General features: G+C 32.6%; 1 protein-coding gene across 1 annotated transcript in view; it reads right to left on the bottom strand.

Moving 5' to 3' along the window:
- The window catches only part of unc-13-4A (BAI1 associated protein 3), a 766749-nt gene that overhangs the window by 6001 nt on the left and 741313 nt on the right, over positions 1 to 19435 (bottom strand). Inside the window, exons 18-24 of the mRNA XM_081750562.1 lie at positions 17828 to 17902; positions 17337 to 17438; positions 16067 to 16279; positions 14724 to 14939; positions 7912 to 8227; positions 2975 to 3098; positions 1659 to 1864 (exon numbers count right to left, since the gene is read on the bottom strand). Coding sequence (XP_081606688.1) covers positions 1659 to 1864; positions 2975 to 3098; positions 7912 to 8227; positions 14724 to 14939; positions 16067 to 16279; positions 17337 to 17438; positions 17828 to 17902 — 1252 coding nt within the window. The remainder of the gene's footprint in view (positions 1 to 1658; positions 1865 to 2974; positions 3099 to 7911; positions 8228 to 14723; positions 14940 to 16066; positions 16280 to 17336; positions 17439 to 17827; positions 17903 to 19435) is intronic.

The raw sequence follows: 19435 nt of genomic DNA, 5'->3' as shown, positions 1-19435 counted from the left end.
TTAGGGCTACCTGGCAGCCGCTAGTTCAAGAGAACTCTTTCCAGTGCCGGGGAGAATGATGTATATAATGTAATACATATAACTCACCTTTTAATTATGTAATTTAACTCTCTTGTTAAAATTTATTAATTCACACACAAATGGAGAATTCTAAACCATGAGTTATTAATCCTGATATTTATTTATTTATTTATTTATTGTTTAGCAAACCTTCACGTACAACTAGCGGGTTTAATTTACAAAGGAATAATTAAGAATTATCACCAATAACGATACGGAAAAATACTGTAGAAGGAATTCATCCAGAGGCTTTATTTATAAGACTAGCCTTGGCTAGCTGGGGGCTCTGTCTCCAGACACCCGCGTTTGCTCGGCCTACGACCTCGCGTCTCTTACGTATCAGCCTTTGCATCAAGAGTGAATTTCGTGTATTTGCTCTTAACATTTCCTGAATTTGGCCCAGCTCGGGACTTCGCCCTCTGATCTCCACGTTTACTCGTCCTACAGTCTCGCACCTCTTAAAGGTCTTCACTACAGCAAAATTAAACTACCACTAATTTTAGAGTTTTTCTGTAATATATCTTCAAAACAAATACAAATATTCGAGAAGTAGAAACGTACTGAAGTAGACAATACGATTTTTACATGTAATACCTTTATCACACTTCGCCTATTTGCTTTTGGTATGCCGCTATTTACAGAACCCGCAAAAAAATGCTAAATTTATCTACAGTTGCAAATCGAAAGCAGATATATGAGTTGTGATAACGGTATCACATGTAAAATCGTATTGTCTAGTTCACTACGTTTCTGCTTTTCGAATATTTTTATTTGTTTTGAAGATATTACAGAATTACTTTAAAATTAGCGGTAATTTAATTTCGCTGTAGTGAAGACCCTTAAACTTACAATTCTACCAAATTTCAGTTTTCTTTTCGTATTTCAACTATCTAAAAGATCCGAAGAAAACGCCCATTTAAATAACATGGAAAGTTTTTCATCCTCCTCTAGACTTCTTAGAAGCTAAAAATATTCACTTTTGGTAATTTTCCTGTGGGTTGGTCCCTGATGGCTACAATCATGCCAAATTCCATCATTTTACTCCTGCAGGAAATGCCTAAACATTTTGGAATGTAGAACATGTCCTATATAAATAATACGGGAAAGATTTTTCAGTTTCGCATAAAACTACTCTACAGTTGGAAATATTTATTTTTGATGATTTACTGACGTAACGCTAACTAACTAAAACATACAAACATACCGAATTTCAAGTTTTCATTCCAATTCCAAGTACCTAAAATATGAGATTATAGGTCCAAAAATGGCCCATTTAAATAACATGGGGAATTTTTTTATCGCCCCTTTAGACCCTTTAAAAAATAAAAATACTCACTTTTGGCAATTTTCCTGTAGGTTAGTACCGGAAAGCTACAATCATGCCAAATTTCAACTTTCACGTCAGCAGGAAGTACCCGTTATTTTATGTCAATTTTTGTGGTTTATATACAGTTAGGATGCCATCCCGGCGTTTTCCCGTTGGAACTAAAGGGTAAAACATATTAGGATGGCCGGTTATCGGGTTCGAATCTAGAACCTCTTGATTGCAAAGCAAGAACTCTAACCACTAGTTTACACTCTAACCGTATAGTACTTACTCTTGTTCTTTTGATGCATTAAGATGAGATCCACATGTTTAAGTCCATGGAAATTATCCACACTTAAGTTACCATCAACTCCAGGAATGTTGCTGAGAGACAGGAAGGCTTCACCAGCAAAATCATTGAAAGTCAGGACATCATGATCCATAACGGTGAACAAGATCATTGCTCCTTCCGAGCGACATTGTTCTAAGGTCACAGAGCTGAAATTGTATAAGATGAGATTCATAACTCTTAGCATCATCAAATAATTTATTTTCACATATTTTATGTTATTTAAACCATAAAACTCGACTTAAATGCTGAGTATTATCACGTAAGGTATACAAAAATCATTTGCTTATTGGTATCAATTGATGGAAAATTCAATAATAATCTAAAACTTACTCAATAAGCATCTATATTTTATAAATTACTATACAGTTTCGACGGACAACTTTGATCATTATCACGCAACAAGAAGGAACAACTGTCGTTCCATGTCTTCAACATGTTTCAGAATTCAGAACGCCTTTTTTTCTTCCTTTCTTCATAAATGTGACTAAGTTCAAATCCAAGTTTGATGACTAGGGCTCGGAAATTGAAGACCTAAAAATTGCCTGAAAAGGATCTATGGTCAAACAAATTTTATCATGAATTGCTTGATTGTTGTCAAATACAAGAGTTGTCAAATACAAGAACTCAATTCTCGAATAGTAGCGAACACCTGTTCCATTGAGTTAGTTATCACAGATTTTGTATAAAAACTAGTCTTGTCTTTGTCACAAACAAGTTCTTATCATTGAAGATGGAAACCTTTTTTAAATTTTTTCACAGATGTAGAAGGAAAATCAAGAAATAAAGATAAAAGAGCTAATTGTACTGGAACTGCAAACTGATATATTGAGATTGAAGTTCGATATTGCATTCTATAAAAAGGATTATCATCTTTCCTTTGCAAATGTGTTTGCTTTATCTTCCACTAATATAATATATTATTATTGAAGAAAGAAACAGACACAAGGAGATTGCAATTGTAGTGTTTACGCCTTTCTGAGTGCGAGTGCACTTTCCTTCCCTTTGTTGTTTATGATGTCTTTGGAGAAAGGGAACGGCAAATGATGCCACTGCAAATTGCCTAGGGCCGGCCCTGTGGTATATGTAATGAAAATTTACATTTTGCGTTTAACTTTACATTATACGTTTTACTCTTTCCTTATAACTACCCAAACCAAGCCTAATGACGCTAGTTAGCAAATTCCTGCTGTAGAATATAGTAGTAATTTTCTTACAATGTTTACGTTCGAGTAACAATAGAAAACAGAAATACTTACAATTCAAAACATTCGTCAAACATAGGATTTAACGTTTTCTTCTGGACGTTGGTATGCTGTTCTGCACAATGCGAGAATACTCGTCGAGGCAGTAATTCAATGATGACAAACGGATCGCTGAATCCTGTAATACGACAGTACTAAATAAGATTTCTGAAATATAATGCGGATGAGTGTTTCTATAAAAATAACTTTTAAAACACAAAAAACGGACAGTTAAGTGTGTATTGGACAATTAAAATAGTAGTAATTATACAATGCAAGTGGCACATAATATTTATAATACGAATAGCTATTTCAATTCAGTGTATCTGTTAGAAATTGTAATAGGTTTTAGTTAAGAGTGCTATAGAAGAACAGTAGCTGTTAATTCTGTGATTTTGGAGAGTTATTCTCATGAAGTTTTAGATATACTGTTATTGTTGGGATCACTTGTATTTGAATGTTTATATTTATACTATATATATAGCTGAAACTACGCTCTCTACATAACGCATCATTCACATATGAGCGTGAATCTCCTTGTCATTTCCTCACAACATCTGTACGTGTTCTTTTACAGAAACAAGTGAAAGACGTCTTGATAAAAATATAAAGGAGGAGATTTTTGCGATTATTTTTCTCAATATCTCGTACCGTCTGCAAGACTTGGAGTTTGTAATTCATGTATGATCAGGGTTTTCTTTCTTCTTGCATGCAGTATGTAATATGCAAATACATCACATACACAATTAATTATAATGTCAGTGATACATGGTGTTCATTGGGCAAAACACTCCAAACAATAAAGATTCATCTTAGACTGGAGAAATGGTTATCCGTTTTTCATTATCATCTGGTCATGAAACAAACGCCTGAGAGATATACAACCTCTGTATACAAATATATGGTGTTGGAATGTATAGCTCGTAGAATACTCGTATGATGCTTTACTTTTAAAAAATTTCAACACTTTCAGTGTATCCCTAAAATATGTCATAAAGAAATAATGGCCGTTTTTTTCAAATATTCAATTAGAACTGGACAATCTACACAAAATTTGGAATCGACCAGCGAAAATGACACGTTTCTAGCACTTGAGGTTTTCGAGATCTCATTGTCGAAAGGATTGGAGACAAACATATAAACTTTTCTTGACCACAAATATATACCTAGCATTCTAATATATAGATATTTTATAGATCTTTGGGATGATGTTGAATATATATATATATATATATATATATATATATATATATATATATATATATATATATATACGAAGATTAGGGCAAATTAGTGTCTAAATATAGTACTTATATATATATGTCTGTGTTTAAGTACCTAATGCCTAAAAGAAGAAATCTCTCAATTATATATATGCCAATTCAAAAACATTATTGAAATAAATAGTCGCAAGGCCCAAGCAACATTGCTTTTACCGGGGTGCAGTTACATTATGATTTTTCCTCGACTACTGTTTATGAAAACAACTTGAATCTAACAGTATCCTCAGCACTTAATAACAAGAGATAATTTTGAAAAAAATCGAATTTTAGAAAGAGGTTTTTAACTTGTTCCTCTGTTACTTCATTTCCTTAAACATGCTTGTAATAATCTGTACACCATCTGAAAGCTTAGTTCATTATCTGTAGAATGGGTTATAATTCTCTTCTTTACACCAACTACAGCATTATACTATACGCTATTAAATTAAACTCAGCAGGTTTCAGGGGCTGAAAAGGCACCACCTCCCTCCCTTTATCGGAAACCAAAGGGAATAGACTATAGGTTCATATAAACCGTTTGGCCTAGTATGACCTTCTCTAGTACCTCCCAAAATATCTACACTTTCTCACTGGACATCCTATATATAAGGAAGTAATAACTATGCATGGAGATAACAAAGGTTTTTTTTTTATTTTTTTAAAAAAATACTTACTCCGACAGCATTCAGAATTATCCAACTGTGAAAGTTTCAGCAATAGCTTCTTACATTCCTCAGCTCGGATCCTTTCTGGAAACTAACGTTGTTGTCTGTGGTATATGCTATTGATTGTTTTCTTCTGAATATTGTACCTCTTAATTTCAGTAGTCTTCCATAAAAGTTAACTTGTACCTATAAATTCTTCTTCGTGACCACCAAATTGTGTCTTATGTTCTTGATTGTAAAGAAATATTGCTTCGAAGTCTTACTTGTTTCACCTATGTCTCATTTCTCTTCAGTAATAAATGAAATTGGGCAAAGAAAGTGACAAAATTTGAATCCGTACCTAAAGAATCTTATTATCTTCTTACCTACCCTTACTCCAATAGCTACCATTGCTAGGTTGAGAAGATTAAATCTCTGCCTTGATATGTCTTATGTAATCACCTTTAAAATTTGTGCTGAGGAAGTCAATACCTTTTCCCGAAACGTTTATAGTTGGATAGTTATGGTTGCTTTTGGCGTAAGTACGTCTTTTGAACGAATATTGGACATGCATCCTATTAAATCAACTAACAAACAGAAATTCCTATTCAAAAATTAAGGAGCGCTTTCTTTTGAAAACTCAATAATCACCTTAAAAAAAAAAAATAAAGGAAAAAAGTTTCTAGACTTCACTTATCAGAACAGAAATTTAACTTTTGAAAAGCCTAACACATAATCAACTTAGTGCTTACACGAGCACAATTTTCATATTTATGCTATGTTTTAATAGGATAGTTTGAAAACGCGTTTTCAGGGAAAGTTGCGTCTATATGTTCATAGAAGTTTCAAAAAATATTTCTCAATTAACAAGTAGACATAACAATGAAGACCGGTATCGATCACAATGAGTTTTTGATATACCTCTATGATTTACTGTAAGTTATTATTCTAATTTTTTGCCTAAAAAATCTTTAGATATCATGTTTCTATCTCTCGCTGTGTTCTGCTCGTGGTTTTAGTACCCATCTCTCACGTTATATTTATTTGGTGGTATTATTCCTTTTTCCATACCATATTTGAATACTCGTTGTGAAAAACAATGTAAGTGCCACCTACCAATTGTTTCACTTGCTTTATTTTTTATTTTTTTTATTATTTTTTTTAAATACGTTTATGCGTTACTTAGATTTTCATCCATAGCTTCGTTATATGTTGAGTTGTATTTCTAAGCAACAATATTTTCTATTTTGTGACGCTTGGGCACAACTATCTCTACTGTTACAGTAATTATTGTTTTTGGAACTTACATTGTTTTCCACAGCGAATCCTCAATTACTTCATACATTTTTATCCTTGGTAATGAAGACGGAAGTAGCTTGTTGTTCCGATACGTTTGGAGAATATTACCTACCCTTACTCCAATAGCTACCATTGCTAGGTTGAGAAGATTAAATCTCTGCCTTGATATGTCTTATGTAATCACCTTTAAAATTTCCACGGGAAGTTTTATTGGTAAGTAACCAACTTTTTGTTAATCTAAATATATCACTTTGTATTCTAAATATATACACATTACAGTTCCGTTTAACCGAATCCGAATCGTTAAAATATCTTTGCTCGTGTGCAATTTTTATTTTAAAGCACCAACAATTAGCATAGTATTTGCTTTGGTCTAACAGTTATATGTTAATTATCATTGTTACGATCCGTTGGCTGTACTCACTAACTCCTCAATTCCCGTCTACTTTTAGCACGGGCACAGTTCTTCAGTAAAAATGAAACGAAATCTTTCACCTTTACGACCCACGGCTATGCCGGTTAGGCTCAAAGAGACGGTGACGATGAGAAATGAATGCAATGGTGGAATGAAGAAAGTGGGAGGAAACGGGACAATTCCGAGAAACTCTACACATGGTGTTTGTTCACCACAAAGCCCACTTGCCGCGAGCTAGGATCAAACCAAGGACCTCACGCACCAGAGGTAAACGCTCTATCAATGAGCCACCGTGCCCCCCAGTTCTTTAGTGTTCATATTTTCCTAGGTAAAAGAAAATTATTATTTTTTTTAAATAAGTTGAATTAAACTTCATTGTTTTAATTGTACAGTTTTAGTAATGTTTGCCAACAAAGTCTTTTGAAGCTGAAAATATGCCAAATATATAGTACTGTATATCAAATAACTTTTATTCCGGTTTAACCGAAGTTTCATTCAACCGAAACACCATTGATCGCATCAATTTCGGTTAAACGGGACTCTAGTGTAAAACTTCTAGTGCTTAGTATACAGGGTATTTCAAAAAACACCGACAACATTTGGGACGTGATTTTCTGACATCTAGATAAGACAAAAGTATAGACCAACCTGGATGCACAAGTGATTCCTTTCGGAGTTATTGGCTGCCAAAAACATGGGAAAATGAACTTTAAAGATCCATAGCTCCAAAACTATGGGACCACCGTAGTCGGGTCGGGTCATTTAGGAACTAATATGTGCGCTATCCAAAACACATGTTCCAGAATTCTAAGGTACTCACGAAACAGATTTTAGAGGAAGTTTGGCTACGGGCCTTTAATTTGGAGTACTCTCCAACTACGTCTATAAAAATTGTTGCAAAAGCACCGCAGGATTCTGAAAGTTAAATATTTGGATAGGGCACATACTAGTTCTTAAGTGAAGTCTTACCAATCTTAGCAGGTCCCATAGTTTTGGAGCTATGAACACTTAAATTTCATTTTTCATATTTTCGGCAGCCTAAAACTCCGAAAGGAAGCATTTGTGCATCCAGGATGGTCTATATTTTTTTTCTTGTCTCGGTGTCAGGAATCATCTCCCAAATATTGTCGGTGTTGTTTTGAAATACCCTGTATATACCTTTTAAAACATAGAAAAAGAAGAAAACATTACTTCGCAGTATTATATATACACACACACACAGATTCCAGTGGACGAAAATGCTACAATGTGAAAAATACCCCACATTGCTTTGATTTCTACCTGTATAAAGCATATTAAACGATGTCCAAATAATAAATTTAACTTACTTACCATTCGGATCTAATGGAATAACATCTCTAGCATTTAACACTTCTACACATAATGAGTCATGGTTAAAGTAAGCTCTAACAGACAACACACCATACTCTGTGCTTTCAACCCTCAGTTGATCTTCCAGCCTCTCCATATAATACAGATCAATCAGGCGTTCAGTATCTGTCTTATGATATTGCAGCAATTGCTCAACTTTAGTGTACAAGGGCGTTTGAAGCGAAGCAATGGATAAGCCTTTTTCCTCTGCATGGAAGAAATCAAAAAGAATCTCCAAAGCTTCATAGAGACGTTCGTAGAAAACAACAACTTTATCCTAGGAAAAAATGGGGAGAAAATGAGACACTTCACAGTATTTTTTTAAGTACATACCTTCTCAATTTCAACTGAGAATTTTATTTTGTTTGGAGCAATTCACCAATAACACTTATCATTGTTCTGTGTAATTAATTGGATAGTAATAGATTTGGAAGTTTATTCCAGTATCCTATTCATAAATTCTAAATGTATTTATTTATGAACATATACCAATAAGCACAGACTCTGCAGAATTATGTCAATCAAAATCTGTTAAATTTCTAGGGGTATTTATTAAGGAAGATTTAACATGGAACACTCATATTGAGTACATTATACTAAACTCAGTACACTGTGCTTGTAGACTACAAGACAGTTTGTGCAAGGAGGCTATCATGTTTTTATACTATAGTAAAGGTTTTTCAATAATAAACTGTGGTTGTTATATTTTGAGGGAAATCAAGAATTAGTGCTAGTACATTCCGAATATAGAAAAATAATTAGAATTATGTTTAGTATGCCTAAACAATCCTCGTGTATTTTTTTAAATATAAATTATTAACTTTACTTAGCTTATATATATATATCGCACAATTGTGTATGTAACGAATACAAGGATCTATTTACATTAGCAAAAACGATTCACTCATACAATATTAGGCAGAATTGTAATATTTATATCATTCAGAAAAACTACGTAAATTTTAGCAAAACCTTCTATATAAATTGTATAAAATTGTATAACAAATTACCGACAAAGCATAAGGTCATTAACGAGAAACGGGTATTTCAGAAATACTTTGTTACAATTATTGTTATAAAAAAAAGTTATTACTTGTTGAACATTATCTTACTGATAACACATAGAGAACATAACCATATCTGACAACTGTAAAGTTTAATTGGGGAATATCCTCATATTGTAAGCTATGAACAGGCAAATAAATATGAATATCGATCACTGAAGTAATAACATACTGAAACAATACGAGTGCCAAAAATTAAACCTGTAACAACTAAAATTATTTTTTAAAAATTCCACCACTGATAAAATCGTTCCTATATATTTGCAATCTTAAACCATTTTCATACTCGGCTTATCTTATCTTATCCATTTTCCTTACCATAAATGTACAAGTGTAAATTACTTTGAAATTTTACTTTTCGTACCCTCGTATCATATTCTAGCAGGAAAACTTTCCTTATGTATGGCGATTTATCATTCCATTCCACTTTCAAGTGACCTATACGATGTTATTAATGTTATTTCATGTTAAAACATTATTCCTAGTATAACTTATATTACGTTTAAATTTGTAATAATAATAATAATTAATGCTATAAATAAGAATCGTGTTAGTAGATTCTTTTGGAGATTTCTTTCATGCATTCTTCATCGAAGAATTCTTAATTTTAGTAGTAGCTCTGAACCTGCGCTCTCTACACAGCGCATCATTCGCATATAAGCATAAATCTCCTTCTCATTTCTCACAACATATGTACATGTCCCTTTACTGACACAAGTGAAAGACGTCTTGATAAAAAAAAAAAAAGGCAAGGTGTATCATAAAGGGGAGATTTTTTCGATTATTTTTTCTCAATATCTCGCACCGTTTGCAAGATTTAAGCCTACTTCCGGTTGGAGTTTTTAATTCATGTATAACCAGTGTTTTCTTTCTTCTTGCATGCAGTATGTAATAAGCAAATACATTACATATACAATTAATTATAATGTCAGTTATATATGGTGTTCATTGGGCAAAACATTCAAAAAATAAAGATTTATGTTAGACTCGAGAAATAGTTATCCTTTCTTTTTCATTATTATTTGGCCATGAAACAAACGCCTGAGACATATACAACCCCAATATACAACAATGTGGTGTTGGAATGTATGACGCATAGGATATGATGCTTTAGTTGTTTTTTTAAATTTCAACGCTTGCAGTGTACCCTAAAAATGTAATAAAGAAATAATGGCCATGTTTTTTAAAATATTCAATTAGAACTGGACAATCTACGCAAAATTTGCAATCGATCAGTGAAAACGGCATCTTTCTAGAGCCTGTAATTTCCGAGATCTCATTGTCGAAAGGATTGGCCACAAACATATAAATTTCCAGAAACATATAGTTTAAAAGAACTCCAAAGATGGCAGCACAGTTCATTTGCATTGATTTTGGAGAAGGCTTATAAAAAATACAAATACAAAGGCTTTGAACAATAATTTTATATCATAAACTTTGTGAAAAAGATATAGTTAACTAATTTAGACTATTTAAAGTACAAATACTTAAAATGTTTGTCTCTGTTAAACGTGAAATCACACATAACCGTAAATGAAAGATTTGAAAGCTAAAGTTATAAGTTGGAGCTCAGGCGCTTTTAATTGCTATTGTAGCATTTTAATAGATAGATAATAATTCTTTTCTATGTATTGATTTATTTATCCCTGAAATAATGACATACTGAAACAATAAAAATGATAAAAATTAAACTTGTTATAACTAAAATTATTTTTAAAAAATCCAATACTGACTAAATCTTTCCTATATGTGCGCAATCTTAAAAAAATATTTCCATACACGGCTTATCTTAATCTATCTTCAATACTATAAAGGTACAAGGGTCCATCCGAACATTAAGTACTCTGCATTTTGGCAGGTCCTAGGACTAATTAGGGCTCTTTTTCTTCTTAATTTTCAGTTTAGGCCTGGAAATGTTTCTCCCATGCTTCACAATTTTCAGCTTCCTCTTTTAACTCCCAATATTTTCTTCTATTTTTCAAATCATCGATTATTTGTGTTCTTCTTCTTCCTATCCATCGCTTTCCTTCCATCTTTCCTTCTATGGCGGTATGAAGAAGACACTTTCTAGCAAGATGTGTCCAATTCAATTCGCCTTTCTACGAAGGATGGTGGCTAGAAACGTCCTCTTCTCTCCTATCCATTTCATCTTGCGAAGAAATTGTCTTCTTCATACCACCATAGAAGGAAAGATGGAAGGAAGGTGAGGAATAGGAAGAAGAACACAAGTGGTCGGTAATTTGAAAAATAGAAAAAAAATATTGGGAGTTAAAAGAGGAAGCTGAAAATCGTGAAGCATGGAAGAAACATTTTGAGGCCCAAACTGAAAATTAAGAAGAAGAAAAGAGAAAATAAAACCTCATTAGCCCTAAGACTGCCAAAAGGCAGAATACTTAATAATAATAATAATAATAATAATAATAATAATAATAATAATAATAATAATAATAATAATAATAATAATAATAATAATAATAATAATAATAATAATACAAATTTACATACAACAGCTACACGGTATATGAATTAAGAAATCTTACATATTAAGATGACAGTAAAAATGAAACATGTTTTTTCTTCTAACGTACTTCGTAGCTACATATTCAATCATTTTTAAAGTTTATTGCATGGTACACTGCCATTTGCAATATATATATATATATATATATATATATATATATATATATATATATATATAATGTGTTTTTTAAACAGAAAACCTTGATGAATATATTTGTTTAACTTGATGAATAAATAGTTGTTAACGTTTAAATTGGCACAAGCATATAACAGTAATTGCCTTAATTACTATTTGTTATTAATTAGACGTTAACGTTATAGTAATAAATTAGCAATTCACTTTAGTTAACTTTCCTTTATTTGTTATAGTATAAACTGTTCGAAGTTTGCATTATCTTAAACATTCCTCTGTTTAAACCTTTAATGATTATTGTTGCACTTTAAAAAGATGGTTTAATGTTGATGAGTTCTAACCAAATTAAATTTTAAAAGATCTATAAAGAACTTGTAAAACTTCAAAAATCATTCGTACTTCACCAACAAGCAGTTATCATTCAGGCCATTTTTTCGTAATCCTCTGATACATGGTTTGTAGACATAGCTAGAGCTTTTCTATTTCAAGCGTGCCCTTGCTGGCACTCTGTCGATGTGAGTTTTCCCGTACCCCGCTCGAGAGAGAAAGGAAAAGGTGCTATGGCCGATATTCTTCAATAGCTGGATGCGGATAGGATTGCCACATTGAATTATTTCACTGACTTCACTGTGTACTGTCTTATTAGCCATTCTAAGTAGCCTACAATCTTCACTCGCCAAGACCACACGACTGAATGACCAATTGGCAACATAGCCGAAGTCATTCACTTCTTTCTCCAAAGCAAAGGAAAGGTTTCCATCGGAAGAGTGTGGTGCGGGTGAAGCCGAATTATGTTTCACATATTTTCCGAGGGCACACTTGAAATATAAAGACTAGATGTAAATGCTGCCATAGAATCTACAGCAATAATCAAACATAAATTCCTTTGTTCTTGTAATAACAATGCTCAATATCGTTGAATTGCTTGTATTGAATAGTTTATTTATTATAAACAATGATCAAGTTCGTTATTTGGTTTATTTGTATTCTGAAAGAAAAATACACACTATATTAAAGAAACTCTACATTTTACAAAAACAGAATATACTGCAGGTACGTAGATATCTCATTATCTGACTTATCAAACCACAAACAATACAAACATTAAAAATAAAACATGATTACAACGTTTTTACACTGAAGAAACATGAAAATTCATTTTAAACATTTCATATCATTCATACTGAATGAAATAACTGAAAGTTATCAAGCATTATAGAATTAATCATCTTTTTATAGAAATGTTCCCTTTATATATAAAAAGGTATACGAAGAAAAATGTGTAATGTTAAAAATATATCTATGCATTATGGCTGACTGAACTGAACTATAGTTGGAGTACTTTAACTAATAATAATAATAGTAATAATACATTAATGTGAAGCTAAATATGCTCACCTTTAAAACGTTGACTGTCAGAGCGAAATCGGGTAAGGTGAATTGTGGGGCCATTTTTATTGGAGGAAAATATGTCGTCGCTGCGCCTCGAAGAACCGTTATGTGGCATTTTTGTCGAAAATGAGTTATGCCGTGCAAATAAACCTGAAAGCTGTCAGGCAGCGTTCCTTATGATGTGATAAGTGAATATTCAATTGTTTCGCCACAACAATGAAAAAATAATAGATTGAAATTAAAGGCTTCAAGTTCCCATTATGTACGTATTGATTCTCTATGTACTTATAAAGGCGCAAAAGATAAACCTACATGTGCTACGTAAACACAAAATATAATATTGTTGAAGCAAGCTACAACATTGTCCAGTGCATAATATACACAAAACCAATTTTATTATATTTTTAAAGTGTTTCCGTGTATATTTGGCAAAATTTTAAGACTTTGGAATGTGTTTTGCTTCTCCTGAACAGTTGTTGTTTTAACACGTAGCGGTTCTACGTGGCACAGCGACGATGTATCAAAATGATCAAACAATTTCTGGGAAAAAACTGTCACAATCTGGAAACCAAGGATGCCGAACATATTTCTGGGGTTGGAGAATTTATTTCACCATTTAAAACTTATGTGCTTGTGCATCACTGGTGATTCACACGGCTTCAAAAACAACGATGCAAAGCTTGTGAATCACATATGATGCATATGGCTCCGCAAAGTACACCCACTATGAATCACCGGTGATGCACATGGCGGTCAACGTATTAAAAACACAATGAAAATGCTGAGCTAGATTATGACGATAGGAACTACTAAATTTTAGACAACAAATATTAAAAACAGTATCACCAACAGATGGCACAGTAAGTCTGTACTTGTGAATGATGATAATTGAACAAATGTATCATAGAATGAAGGAGAGACTGAGTCTAAGTGACCCACAACAGGAGATGGTATTAGATTATTTATCGAAGAGTAAGCACTACTTTTTCTAGAATATTGCAATGTCCGTTAGGTAGAGACAACAACAGTCCGATATTTTAACCCTCTACCTAATTTATTTTTATAAAATATTACAAAATAGCCTTTGTATTTACAAAGAGAATATATCAGAATCTTTCTTATAACAAGTAAAGTGAAGGAAGGAAATGTTTTATACGAAAACCCTTTAGCTTATAGCAGCCTCCAGGGTGTCTTGTAGTGACTTCAGCATACGGAACTTTGGTAACCTCCTTAGCTCATGGCAGCGTCCAGAGGTTCAGGTTGTACTTAGGAATCCCTTAGCTCATGCCAGTCTCCAGGGATTTAGGTAGGGTAGTACTCCTTCGTCCAGGCGACCTCAGGAGCAGGTGTAGGTTAAGCGACCACTGGTTAACTGATACTTCTTTCCTCTTCGGGTCCATTTTTATAGGCTATTTTTGGGTGGCTCGTTCTTCCTCGGGTCCCGCCGTGCTGGCTTCGTTTTTTCCTGGTTTTATGTGTATCGTCTGCTGTACTGATGCTTGTAAATAATAGCACGTGTTGAATGAATAACATGTGCTCGCACTGAAAGGTAGGGATCTTTACAATATTAATAGTGGTAGAATTTACGACAAAAACAATATAAATCGTTATGCACTAGTAACTGATGTCTTCACTTGTTAATATATACAATTTAAATATCTTACCCCGGCGCCTCCTTCCGTTTGACATTTAAGTTCTGTTAGCACTACTTCCCAAATATTGGACAAAACCCTTTCAAAATTCTTGTTCAATAATGCCGCATTCAATTCTACTAGATGAACGTCGAGATATTCCATGAGAGGTGTAATGGCTTCAGATGTTGGCAAGGAATCTGGAGACCATGCTAAATGAAACATGTCCTTTTTTAGAGCTGGCTTCATCTATAAGAAAACCAGAGAGAAAAAGGTAAATAATTTAACGAAGAGAGTGTAAATAATTTAACGAAGTTCCAAAGGCTTGTAGATTTTCTATACTCGAAATTTAACTTAAAAAAAAAAAAAAAAACCAATTCAAAGATAAATATATAGTTACAGTAAATGAAAAAGTAACGTATTGGAAACAAATTACAAACCAGTTTCCCTTCTACATTACTATTCTTAGCCTCTAGATTGACTTAAAAATGATTCACGTAGTTCCACAGAAATTATCCTCATTACCATAATTATTTGCTAATGCTCTTCTTCAAATAGCTCCTATTTACTCGTATTTTCTATCACCAGGTTTCTAAAGTTAGTATACAGAACATATATAGAATATTCTTTATTGACGTTACCTTAATACCGTAACTATTCCCAAGACAAATGGTCATTATTGTACACCCATTTTCTAATATCCCTAATTTTATATCAATACTTAACATATACATTTTATTTATAACATTTTATTGTATTGAGTTTCTCTAGAACTCAATATCGAATAATGAGGTTCAATATTTTAATGCTATATTGTATCATATTAGATTTTCCTACAGTTCAAAATTAAACATAATATAAATAAGGTATTGATATTTATTATTAATGATTTATACCTAGGTACTATAGGTTATCTTTCTGGAAACTTAATTTAAAACACAATATGGTTTTCTTTATAATATCATAATATCATACACGGTTAAACAATGCAATATAAGAATGATCATGTACTGTTTTTCACGGGCGAAAATAATGAAAAACAAATAATACATTATAAAAACTTAAGTTGATAATACAGCAAAACCCCTAAGTTGGGCAGTTAATATCTTCTTTAAAAATTATAAAGTTATCCAGAATATAAGGATTGGACTTGTGGTTAAGTTTGTCATCGGTTTTAGAAAATAATAATAATAATAATAATAATAATAATAATAATAATAATAATAATAATAATAATAATAATAATAATAATAATAATAATAATAATAATAATAATAATAAATTATTAACATAAAAAATGTCTAACTTCAGTGTTTTTATATTTGATTGGTTCATTAAATGTAGAAGAAAAATTAAGAAATACGTGAATTTCTTACTTTTTGCCCAACACGTGCAATAACTTGCAATATTCTGTTTTCTAGTTCTCCTGTTGTTCCGTCCAAAGCTGAATACATGGCAGTTCTGCAGTGTTTGGCACCATTCTCCCCTGTTTGTTCAATAGCATCTAGGACGGCCTCGAACTGCAGCTCATCAGATAAAAGCACAAGGGATCTTCGTACATACTCAAGATCATTCACCGTTACACACATCTACAAATGAAGATTTATAACATACTTTTTCTTATCGTATTAGAGATAGTAACATTCATACAATTGAAGGAATATATAAAAATTTAGATTTAAACAAAACTTTACCATTTCCCAACACAATATTCTAGATTACCGTACTAAGAAAAACAGGGATTGAAAAGAACTGTCAATTAATTTGTACTTAATTGTGAATCGTAGCAGATCCTATCATATTAATAACTATGAAAAAAATGAATGTTCTAGTCCATTAGGAAACTAATACACTGGAGGAACTGCTGAAAATAGTTTAAGCGTTTTCCAATTGCAAAAGAAAGTGATTAGAATAATTTTTGGATTACCCACAAAATCGACATGTGGAAAGGTTTTCACAGAAGCAAACACTTCCCAGCAAGCAAGCAAATTTTAACACTTCCCAGCTTATACATTTATAAATTTATTCTTTTTACTGTAGAAAACGGACATCTTTTTAACTTTAACAAAATGTTCATAGCCATATACAAGACAAGGTAGCGACATATTTTTGACGCACCAAAAATATGCTAATATAAGCAAACGCGTGTATAATAATTGTGTAAGGTTGTATAATACACTTCCTATTGTACTTGAAGAATTTGACTAATATTTCCACTTTTCGTAAAAAGTTATTTAACCTACTTGCTATAAAGTGCTATTATACTATTAACGAATATCTAAATGATTCATTAAATAAAGAGCTGGCAACAGATATTCGTGAGTACATGCCTGCTGTGGTACAAACGGTACCTAATTACGCTGTAAATGGTCATGTTTATGTACTTGATATACCCTATTTTATGGTTTCGCGTTTTAGAAAGATGTATAGGTACAAAGTGATGCATATCTCTGTTACTTGACAATATTATATGTATTTTATTTATTTATTTATTTGACAACTGCAATACTTACATGAGAATTTCACTTGTTTTAAAGCTAATGAAACAAACCAATAAATGAAATGACATAAAACATATTGCTTACATACATTTTAATAGATCACAAAATATTCTAATTTATTGGCAGAAGAAAAAGAATATCGTACCTCGTCGCTAACTTTAAATGGTCCAGCCTCTTCGTAGTATCCAGAATCTTTTAATTTTTGAAGTGTCAAATCTGCATAATAGATGGCTGCGTTACTAATGTTCTGCAAAAGAATGATCATAGATTAAAATCAGTTCTTAAACAGTAGTGAACAGTAGTTTCTCTATACTTCAAACTGAAGAGATACTTCTATTCTCCAAGATGATATAACATAATTTAATTTTAATCTTCGATTTATTAATTTTTAAAAAGTTGAGATCAATTATTGAAGCTCTCGACACTTCGTCTGCCATCCACTGAGACAACAGTTTCGCGACAACAGACGTGTTTTTTTAATTTATCGTCGTAGATTAATAGAAAATAATAGAAAATTTTCACATTTTATGTTAGATTTAATAAAAAAATATTTAAAAATAAGCTATTAACAAAAATCATTACATGTGAATATATGTAAATTTTTTATTTGCTGAAATCTTGAAAGAATATACTTACATCTACAATTTTTGTAATAAAAATGTAAGATCCGACAAGATCTGGCCATGCTAGTTGCTTCCAGAACTCCTTGATCTAGTGGAACAAAAGCGAAAGATAATATGTATGAGAAAACATAGAATTACCGAACGTACAATGCTTAAATCTAGACTGTTTTTGTCACATGTCTTGATTTCGAAAAGTATATTTATATCTCATACAATTTCGACTTAAAATCGTGAGAGAATAGGTTTAGAAATTGTTTTGTTGCTAACGAACTAGACTTTATAATTTTTTAAATTAAGGCAGATGCACTGAAAATATGACTTTTTTTTTTATTACACCGTACTAAGATCAAATAAGGTTGATAATATATATACAAAGCCTAATACTACACAATATGATAAGTTGCTAATTGTATATAATCGTTAATCATATGTAACCTGTTGATCTTATCTGATCGTGGTAGGGTGTGAAAAAGCATTATTATTCTTTTCAGCACATTTAGCTTAATTTAAAAAAATTCTACATTTTTTATTCCAATTAATTATTAAAATTGTCAATATTTTACTTTCAAACTAATTAAAGTGCACAAGAGCAGGACAGGAAGGGGCAAACGTATAGATAGAGGGAGAGAAAATCGAAGACATTAAAACGTTCCCCTATTTAGGAAGTCGGAAAGGAAGAAGTGGAAAAGACGTAAGTTCAAGAGTAGCACAGGCTAAACAAGCATTCAATAGGAAGGGAGGACTGCTAACATCAAGAAATGTGTCGTTGAACGTTCGAATACAATTTATTAAGACTCTGCTATGCAGTGTGGCGCTTTACGGAACAGAGGTCATTGAGAAAAGTTGAAATATCCAAACTGGAAGCATTTGAAATGTGGTGTTTGAGCAGAATGCTGCGCATATCATGAACCGGAAGGAAAAGGAATTCAGACGTGCTAGAGGACGCCAATGATGGACAACAGGTCATGAAGATAACAGGAAAAAGAAGAAACAGCGGGATTTATGATTTAGATTTCTGGGCTTTCGCATCTAAGGCCATTTAGCCCTTCAAGATTTGAGGGATCACATCCCTCGGCAAGCACACAATCCGGAGAAAGAAAAGGAAGAAAGGATGAGGGAAGGAAGAAAGCGGCCTGGGACCTATAAGTTAGGTACCACCCCGGCATTTGCCTCGTGTGGATGAGGAAAACCCAGGAAAACCTCATTCAGGGTGGCTGGCCTGGAAAAGCTGTTACACTTTTTCGACCGAGTGATCCCACCGGGAATCGAACTCGGGACCTCTCGCACCAAAGAAGAAACTGCATGCTTGCCTATCTTATTCACGGCATTCTGATTAGATCACCATGTTGATAGAGGGAAAAGTAGAAGGAAAACCAGGAAGAGGAAGTCCAAGGATAGAATATCTAGATGCAGTTACGAAGAACAGATCTTATCAAAGTATAAAACAGCTCTCCTAAGGGAAAGAAAAAGTTTTAAAATTTCCGTGTTGCCCACCAACCTATGGTTGAGGAGAAAAGAAGAAGAACTAATTAAATTCGATCATTATAAATATATTTAGTTGTTGCAACCGCTCTACATTTTGTTAAAATCGTGCTTAATTGGAACATCTAATTATTTACAT

The sequence above is a fragment of the Thermobia domestica genome, chromosome 3 (assembly GCF_964235325.1).
Source record: "Thermobia domestica chromosome 3, izTheDome1.hap1.1, whole genome shotgun sequence".
Classification (NCBI taxonomy): Eukaryota; Metazoa; Arthropoda; class Insecta; order Zygentoma; family Lepismatidae; genus Thermobia; species Thermobia domestica.
Note: the sequence above shows the minus strand (reverse complement) of the source record. Positions and strands in the feature narration are given on the sequence as shown.